Source organism: Parambassis ranga, chromosome 8 (assembly GCF_900634625.1).
Source record: "Parambassis ranga chromosome 8, fParRan2.1, whole genome shotgun sequence".
Taxonomy (NCBI): domain Eukaryota; kingdom Metazoa; phylum Chordata; class Actinopteri; family Ambassidae; genus Parambassis; species Parambassis ranga.
This window is the reverse complement of record NC_041029.1, coordinates 2,787,086-2,797,139: the sequence shown is the minus strand read 5'-3', so window position 1 is coordinate 2,797,139 and position 10,054 is coordinate 2,787,086. Positions and strand designations below refer to the sequence as shown.

The following is a 10,054-nucleotide window of genomic DNA, read 5'->3' as shown; positions in this document are numbered from 1 at the left end:
TGGGGTGAGGAGGGGGGAAGCCGGGGAAGGGTGTGACTGAAGCGGCTGGGAGCAGGCAGACCCCTCCCAGGGAGTCCTGGATGTAAGTTTGGAGCCGCGGGGCTCATAATGTTTTTATTTCTCAGGGATCTTACAGCAGCGTGAGGGAGACTACACAGCACCGACAAAGCTGTTTATATGTTCTATTATCACACAAACATAATGCTACTTTTTAATTTTTGGTGGCCGAACAGACCTCTCAGGTAAATCAGGTTTCACTCAGAGACCACGTTCTTCTTCAGTCAGGCTTATTACACAAGTAAGTGCATGTCATGATGTGTGTGTTGTAGGTGTGTCAGAACCAAACTTTGCAGGACAGCATTCCATCAATCAGACCATCCCATTGTCTACACAGAGGCAGGCCACACACACACACACACTAGGTTCTATGAATAGGGAAAGATTCCCTTTAAAGAGTACAGTGAGCTATGAATAGAAGTGTGTGTGTGTGTGTGTGTGTGTGTGTGTTACACCTCAGTAAACTGCCTGTCACTCCCTCTCTTGGCCCGCACTGACTTTCATTCTGGTCTTTGGTCATCTGTCATTAAGCTTTAGTTTGTAGCTGCTGTGTGAACAGGCTACGCTGAGCACATTTGACAAATATGTTAATAAGTATTAACAGCTTTAGTTTTATTGTTCGAGAGGCAGAGTCTGCAGACCTTCACCAAAAACCACACAGATCTGAGATCAACATACAAACCCGGAAACACATCAGTGTGCTGTTTAACAGGCCTGCACACCAAACACAGACGTAACAATATAAGATCATTCACACACATTTTCATAATGACATCACCAAGTTATCAATAGAACACTTGTTTTTGGCAAAAAATAATGCACACAACAACAAAATAACCCCGAACCTTAAAGGTTAAAGGTGGCTCCAATATTTACTTCAGCAGACTGTAAACACACTTAAAGCGAATTGTGTCACCTTGACATTTAAGACCAATTCACTTTATTATTACCAGATAATCGCATTTGCTTCTGTGCATCATCAAGCCTGGGCCTCCTGGTTATCAGGTGCAGCTCTCCTGCAGTTCCAGTTTTAGCCAGCAGAGGTCAGGAGAGTCCCACTTTTGTCATCAATGTCTTTTAGACAGAGTCCCTGCAGCCCTGTGCGTCCTTTCAGTTTATGATCAACACTGATGACCCCCGGTTTAAAAATCGATTGAAGCTAATTATTATTAAACACATTCACAATAATCCTCATCATCAGAGACTCACTGAGTGTTCTGAGTCCTGTGGTCATCACACAAAGGTCTTCTCTGCTTTATCACAATATATCTGAATATATGGCCGTCTCCAGATCAGCTGCACAGTGTTTTACATAACTGAACAGCGTTTGTCACACCAGCAGCTCAGGCTCCGCTAAATCTCAGCGACGCATGTGAGTCATATTCATTTAAATATCAGTCAGCAGAATGTGACAGGTCACACGAGGTGAAATCAGCAGAAAGGAGAAGACAGAAAGCATGAAACAGGATCAAGTCACTGATGTGCAAGTCTCAAGTCATAACCTTCAAGTCTCAAGTCCCAAGTCAATGTGCTGAGACTCAAGCAAGCCACAAGTCAAGTCATACAAAAATGGTCTTATTTTTAAAATGCTCACAATGGAATGTTTAAAAGAAGAAAATCTATTGCTCATTAAGTGTCCCTAAAAATATTGACTTTAGGATACATTTATAATGTTAACAAAATAAATATTCTTCACTGACTCACGTAATAATGCAACAATAGCTTGATATGTTGAAATTAAACATTTACAAAGCTGATTGTTATGCATGTGATTATTAACCCATTGGCAATTGTGAAGTATATAAGGTTATTTACGCACTGACATGTACTCGATTATATATGCTTACACTTTGAGAAAAACACATCTATAACTCTTACAGAGAGTTAGGGAGGAACTCTTTGATGCGGTGAAGGCCGAAGCACTAGGAGGCATGGACTAAGATAAATCATCCAACATAGAAGGGACAAAGGGTTTCATAGTCATAAATATGTTAGACCAATTATTATAATTAGTAGGTGGAGATAAAAGGGCAACATGTCCCAATATGGGAATACCAACGAGGGTCTTGACAAATTGTTTATCTATTATGCAAATGTGCCTCACTTTTCAATAAAACTAGCCTGTGTCCAGGGAGGGGCAGAACACTTATCTTACTTATATGAAATCGGTCAATGTATGCTGAAGATACGCTGCGCCAAAAAACGTATGGACATTCGGGTGGATGTGTCATTACGCTGGGCCAAAATAGTTGTAGTTGAATGGTGGTGGTGGTTTACTGACCGTAAAAAATGCAGATCTTTATATTAAAATATTTTAGTCCTTTCAAGTCATTCAAGTCTAAGTAAGTCCCAAGTCATGAAAACCAAGTCAAAGTCAAGTCGAGTCTTTTTTCAGTGTTAGTCAAGCAAGTCTCAAGTCCCTCAAATTTGCGACTCGATTCTGACTTGAATCAAGTCATGTGACTCGAGTCCCCCTCCTCTGGTACACACACACACGCACAAGGACATCCTTAATTTGCCTGATTTCTGCTAAAACATGCTGCACAAATGCTGCAAACCTGTGACTGTGACATCACTCATAGGATCTCTGAGGAGATGTTTTAGGTCACTGCACATGCATGTGTTTGAAGCATGTAAAACCTTTACAACTGCAACCTTCAACAGTCGAGTGACACTCAAAAAAAGCAGCATAAATGAAGAAATCTTCATATTAACATCACTAAACTTGTGCAATTTGTGCATAAAAGTGGAAAGTGTGAACAGCCAGAGGAAACAGGAAGTGAACTTCTCACTTAACAGGGGACAACGAGCTGCGGGCAAAGCTGTCAAACGTCTTCATCAGGCTGTAGGAGCGGAGTGAGGACCAGCCAGTGAGAAACTGAACTTTGTGTCTCTTTGTGTCTTTAAGGGGAAGCTGAGAAACTTTGTGCCCAACGGCTTTTTCCGCCGGTGCCCACTTGCTTTCACGCCCCCCCCCCCAGGATGTGAGGAAGAGCTGTCTGTGCGTAACACGGTGCTGTATGTCAGTTAAAGGAAACATGTGAAGAGATGAAGGATGAAGGCGCTTCATGAATGTTTTCACCTTAAAACATCCGGCGCTGACACTGCTGGAAAAGGACACAGGAAGTGATGTCACCGCGTCAGCTGAGAGGCCCGAACAAAAGAGCGAGCTATGAACAGCGCTGTGGCAGACAAAGACCAAAGAACCGCCCACAGACACACAAGCTGAAGGATCACCCACGCTGTTTGTTGGACACACACAGACAGCAGCTGTAAGTTTCCTGGTGGACGTCGGTCTGTTTCCTGGACTGATCACACCGAACAAACCACAGCTCCTCCACTCACACGGTATCTTTGTACGTCAAAGTGCAGATGAGGTCTTCATCACCAAAGGAAGCCAACAAGCACACAAAGCGATCATCTTAATCCAGATTATCAGCTCTGAAGCTGCAACAATGAGCCATTAATGGAGGTTTGGACTGCAGCAATAAGATTTACACCTTCACACCTAAAACAGGCCAGGTGTCCGTTTAGTTTTGGTCACACAACATATTTTGATAGGTGGCAAGTTGTAGTAGTTGCAAGTCGTCAGCATCCCTCATGAAACCACAACTGACATACTGAGGAAATACATTCTGGGGATTTGTCTTATGAGGTAAAGTTTGCGGACGAGTTGCCATGTTGGGACTGCCCCGACCATGAAGGAGACCGTCCAATCAGAAGCAGCCAGAAAGAGTTTAACCCTTAGCTCACTGTTCACATCGAAGGTGTGAAAATACAGCTCAGGATGTCAGCCGAGTGACAACAAACCACACACACACACAATGAGAGAGTACAGGAGTGTGTAAGATAAATATATACACAGGAAGTGCCTCCCACTCTCTTGATCCGTCTCTCTCTCTCTCTCTCTCTCTCTCTCTCTCTGAGTGTTACTCATGACAGTGTGTTGCTGAGCAGCAGCCAGTCGTGTTTTTCCCCTTGCTGAGCTCCCTCTCTCTCTCTCTCTCTCTCTCTCTCTCTCTGACGCTCTCATTCGCTCTCTGCTGCTCAGCGGGCAGACATCAAGACCTCCTCCTCCTTCTTCTTCTTCTTCTTCTTCTTCTTCCCTTCCTGTCTGTTATTCCATTGCATCTTTTCTGTGATCTGTTTCTGTTTCACACTTTTACCCCCACTGCCAGGGGCATTCGTGGGGGAGCCGGAGTGTGTGTCTGGTGTGTGTGTGAGTGTGTGTGTGTTTGGAGGTTTCAGCATGGAAGCAGTGGCACTCTACACGTTTCGTGCCACAGAGGGCGATGAACTCAGTTTCAACAAGGGAGACCTACTCAAGGTAAGAAATCTATCTATCTATCTATCTATCTATCTATCTATCTATCTATCTATCTATCTATCTATCTATCTATCTATCTATCTATCTATCTATCTATCTATCTATCTATCTATCTATCTATCTATCTATCTATCTATCTATCTATCTACAGAGCAGCAGACCCTCTGATCAGCCTCCTCTCTGCTCTCTTTCTGCCTCCGCTGAGATAATTACAGCAATTATAACTTTAGCGTGTGCCACTCTTGACATTGTGTATCCAGGTGCTGCTGCTCACTAAAAAGAGACTTCTATGAAAAACCAGCACAGTACAGAAGGACTGAACTGTTTTTTTTATCATCAATTAATTGAAACATTTGTAAGACAAGGTGGGAAATATGTTTTATCCTTAATAGATGTTTTGTTGGTGAGACAGGATGTACATGTAATCAAATATATTTTTATATATTTGTAATCAAATCTAATGTAATCACAGCAATAACCAAATAATTAAAAACAAAACTCACAAACTGCAGTTCCTCGAGGAGCCACTTGAGGACTGGCATGTAAAGTGAGTCGGTCTCCATTGACCCCCTTTAATACGGTGGCTGCTGTTTGTCTGATATATACAAGAAGACTGCCAGCAGCAGCTTAGCTTTGCTTAGCTTAGCATAAAGACTGGAAACTCGGTGTCAACTGCTGGACTGGGAACGATGTAGTCATGCGCCCCCCTGTGGTCGTGTAAAAAAGTGCAGCAGGAGTAAAAATGGAGGAGAACCTCAGGGAAATCTCAGATCTCAGATCAATCAATCAATCAATCAATCAATCAATCAATCAATCAATCAATCAATCAATCAATCAATCAGTGTATTCTGACGTTTGATGGACAAACAAGTGGAAAATTACACACAATCTCCATTCACCACTAGCTGTTAGAGTGTATATGACATAAGGAGTATTTACAGGGCTTGACGATAGTGGTTACCCACTTGCCTGAGAGCAGTAAACTCTGTGGTCAGGCAAGTGAATTCACACGCTAGAACACGCTCAGGTGAGAGCGTGTCCTCTCACTCTGTTGAAAACATAAAATAAAATAATATCAACAGATATAACGTGTAAAGTGGAGGATGTGACATAATTAGCAGACATTTATGCATAAAATCAACTTTGTGTGTGTGTTGACACAGAACAGCTCAAAGAAATGACTGAACCGGTTTGTCCTGAGGTCAAAGCCACCTGACCCCTGACCCCTGACCTCATCACCCTTCATCAGACTTTACTGATGCTGCATGGGCTGCACAGGAGCCAGAAGCACGGAGGTCATTCTGTCCACATGCTTCTGGCCGTACGGTGCAGCTGCAGTGTGATGTTTAGAGTACAGACACTGGAGCAATAATCTTCCTTCAAACGGGTCTGATTCTGTGAATGGTTGTGTAACAGTGTGTGAAGTTATCGGCGTAGAAACTGTCCCCATAAGACGTTGACAGTGCGCCTCAGAATTAAAGAGCTGTGTGGAGTGTGAAGCGGCAGCTGTGAGATCAGTGACCCCACTGGAGTTCAGCCTCTCCGTGGAACTCTGCACTCTGCGTGTGGATTCTGGGAGGTGGTGCTGGTGGTGAGCACGCTGCTCCTTTCTGCCTCCCTCAGCGAGCTGTTACTGTAGCTGCTCACAGTCAGTAGAGTGGGACCGGAGCGTGAGTTTGTGTGCCACACTCGGGTTCCTCCCGCTGAGATAAGCGTCTGTCTTGTCTCTGTCAGCAGCTCCGGTTCAGGCCTGGGTCAAACAGCGCTTCTAAATAATTCCTCTCATTTGCTGCGTTCATGCACCAGATGGCCGAAGCTTCACAGCTTCAGAACGCCTCGGGTGGTGCTGTGTGAAATGTCTTTTTACTGTTCCACCTGTGAGATGCTCCTCCTCCTCCTCCTCCTCACACAGAGCAGATACAGTCAGGCACCAGCAGTCTGCTGGGAAACGTTGTTTTTGTGCAGTCGCCATGTGGAAGTGGATCAGTGGCACCGAGTGGAGCGTTGACTCATAAAGGAACGATAAAAATAGATGAATAAAAAAATCTGGAAGACAGCGCAGCCAAGTTTAATGCGAGGGACACAAAGCTCTTCTTCTGTGACATAAAAGAAGAATGTGTTTACTTCCTGTTACCCTGCGCGTGTGTGTGCACGCAGCAGCCATACCTGAGCTGTTTATCAGTCTTCACTGACAAACTGTGTGTTAAGAAGAAGCACTTTGACAGGAGACAGCTACATCATCACTGAGGTGGAGGCAGATTAACAGGCTGTGGCTGGACATTTTCCACTGTGGGTCAGTGCAGCCTGTAGACCACAGACACTCCAACATATGGCTGAAAGCAGCATCTTTTTTAAAAAAGGGGCTCTGTGTGACTGTGATTGATTGATTGATGCGATGAACAGTAAATCACTCCACGGCCTGCCACACAGCTTTAAAATGTGCAGTGTAACCATCCCAAACAGCTGAGGCATGAAATGAAGTTTGTGAAGGCAGAGAGAGGACGGGACAAGTTTTTAGGCAGAGCTGCGCTCCATCAGCGCCGCAGGATGTTTCTACTACACGTTACTCTAATTTCTTCTGTCTGGCTGATAAATGACAGACGAAGCATCAAGGGGGGGGGGGTATTTTTTTTTAATAAAAATGTGTCAGAGACAGAGCAAACCTGACGAGGTGTGTCACAGCTGGATCAGAATGCTGAGTAACTGACAAAACACAGCAGCTCTCCTCATCACATCACTCATTCTACTGTCAGATAATCAAAGTCACCATCACAGCATGATGCACAGTGAGGTCAGCAGCAGCTACACTAATACTACGCTATAAACCAGCTACAGCACGGTCACATGACTACAATATCGCCATCAGAGTGGGGCGGACGGTGATATTCTGGAGTCATTTTATAAAGCTCCACCAAAAGCCTGGGGTCATATCAGACCGAGAAGGATGCAGCAGCTCAAAAAAGAGCAAAGTCGGACAGTTTAATTGATTATGAAATCAGAATTGTGACACTTTGATGAAGCGTCCGCTGGCCTTCATGCTGTGATCAAGACCAGTCTGCAGCATCCTGAGCTCTCCAGTAATCCTATCAGTGAGCCGAGAGTTCACACAAAGATGGATGAGAGCTGAGAGGAATGATGGTGACCTTTAACCTCACAGTCACAGCCTACACATTATATGCATCGCTTCATCTGTGTGTGTGTGTGCTCCTAGATCACCAACATGGAGGATGATCCTAACTGGTACACAGCTGAGCTCCATAACAGGAAGGGCTTTGTGCCAAAAAACTACATTAACCTGCGGCCACATGCGTAAGTACCAACACACACACACACACACACACACCTTCAGCTGATTGGTTTTCACACATCCAGCCCGGCTCTATCTAAGCTGCTCATCAGGATGAGGATGAGTGCAGCAAAAGCTCCGGGCTGTGGACATCTGCACTCCAACAAACATAAGGCGGCGTACCCAGAGGACCGCGCTCCCTGGGCGCCTTACGTAACCGCTCATGATACAGCACTGTGTGTGTGTGTGTGTGCAGGCATGCTGCTGGTGCACCCTGTATCTCCATCAGATGGTCGTACACCAGCTGGGCTCTCTGTGACAAACACAGATCCGACAACTTTCCAGCGGCTCGTTAATGAACACTGATGTTGGAGTTGTTAAGTTTGTGCACAGTGCTGCAAGCTGTCCTCCCCTTCCTCCTCCTCCTCCTCCTCCTCCTGCTCCTCCTCCTGCTGCTCCTCTTCCTCCTGCTCCTCCTCCTCCTGCTCCTGCTCCTGCTATTCTTCCTCCTGCTCCTCCTCCTCCTCTTCCTTCTCCTCCTTCTTGTGCTCCTCCTCTTCTTCCTTTACCTCCTCCTTCTTCTCCTCCTCCTTCTGCTCCTCTTCCTCCTGCTCCTCTTCCTCCTCCTCCTTCTTCTCCTCCTCCTCCTGCTCCTCCTCTTCTTCCTCCACCTCCTGCTCCTCCTCCTCTTCTTCCTCCTCTTGCTCCTCTTCCTCCTGCTCCTCTTCCTCTTTCTCCTCCTCCTCCTGCTGCTCCTCTTCCTCCTGCTCCTCCTCTTCTCCTCCACCTCCTGCTCCTCCTCCTCTTCTTCGTCCTCCTCATGTCTCTGCACTGCCATGAAGCAGAAGCTTTGACCTTATGGCCTGAGCGGAGGCACAGTCTGTCCCCTCTCTCTCTCTCTCTGACTGATGAAGCAGGTTTATTTTAACGCTGCGTACAAACAAAATGCTCCGCTGAGCTAAACTAATGAGCGAAATGAAAAATGACACGATTACTTCTGCTCTGAGGTTGACAGCTGAAAAGCAGCGTTTTGAGTTTTTTTTGTGCATATTTAGCAACGTGTTTTAAAAATAACTTCACAAGTATGACACATTTGTTTTTCTCACCTTTAGCTCCTCTTTTACTTCCTGTCGCCACCGATCAGTGTTTGAGCCTCTGAATCCGTCCGTGTGTGTTTTAGTCGGTGTGTTGGAAAAGTTGGAAAGTAAAGTCCTGCTCCTCTACACACACACACACACTGCAGTCAGACGTGTGTGTGTGTGTGTGTTGGTTTTTGTGTATTAAACGGACAATTGGTATGAATACACCCCGACACTAGGCAGACATTTTGAATTAGTCAGACAGGGCCAGTGTCCGCCTAATTCTAACAGCGTAGATGTGTTTCTATTGGCTTAGAAAGCCCATATACTAATTTTCAGCAAAAGTCCTTCTATTACACATTTTCATGATTTTGTGTATAATCTGTGTATCAACATAGCGCCCCTGCCGGTGGGTCCGGGTAGTACACCACCTAATTAATTATTCACACAAGTGTATATTTCGCAGGTTTTGATTGGCTGATGGATACACAGTCCCCCTAATTCATACAGTCACCCTAATTCAAGGAATACCAGAGGGTCAATAGGCAATAGGCAAGGCAAGGTTTATTTATATAGCACCATTCATACAAAAGGCAATTCAGAGTGCTTTACAGAAGACATTAAGATCACAGAATAAAAAATAACATTTTAAAACAAACAACTTAGAAATTAAAATCATAAAGATTAAGTGGGAAAGATTAAATGAGAAAAGTTCAGTTAGGAACCATGAATACAATGAAATTGAAGAGAATGCTGCAGTAAACAGGCCTGATTTAAATAAAGTGACTGTTTGAGCAGACCTCAGGTATTCAGGAAGATTGTTCCACAGGTGAGGGGCAGAATAACTGAACCCTGCTTCACTTAGTTTGGTCCTGACCCTGGGTACACATAGTAGAATAGAATAGAATAGAATAGAATAGAATAGATTTTCTCCTCAGGGAAATTTGGTTACCAGCAGCAATACAACACCGACAGAGCAAGAGTTAAGTAGAATAGAATAGAACATAGTACAGTAAAAAATAAAAGATAAGAGGAATTCTGTACCAACATTGCACAGCAGCATAGATGGTACAGATGGATTATTGCACATGTAAATTATTGCAGGTGTGTTGTATCAGCGGGCTGTGCTCCTCCCTCCTTCTCCCCCTCCTGCCAAAAGCAGAGTTGTAGAGTTGATGGATCGGGGGACAAAGGAGTCTCTGAGTCTGTTGGTCCTGCTCTTGGGGAGGAGCAGCCTGTGACTGTTCAGGCTCCTCTGAGCTCTGATGACAGTGTGCAGAGGATGACTGGCATCGTCCACAATAG

At 44.8% G+C, this 10,054-nt stretch overlaps 1 protein-coding gene across 1 annotated transcript in view; it reads left to right on the top strand.

Annotated features, from left to right (window-relative positions):
- The first annotated feature begins 57 nt into the window (after positions 1-57).
- Positions 58-10,054, top strand: part of grapa (GRB2 related adaptor protein a) — a 34,157-nt gene continuing 24,160 nt past the window's right edge. The window contains exons 1-3 of the mRNA XM_028411279.1: positions 58-82; positions 2,966-4,384; positions 7,596-7,693. Of these exons, the coding sequence (XP_028267080.1) occupies positions 4,307-4,384; positions 7,596-7,693 (176 nt within the window). The 5' untranslated portion in view covers positions 58-82; positions 2,966-4,306. The remainder of the gene's footprint in view (positions 83-2,965; positions 4,385-7,595; positions 7,694-10,054) is intronic.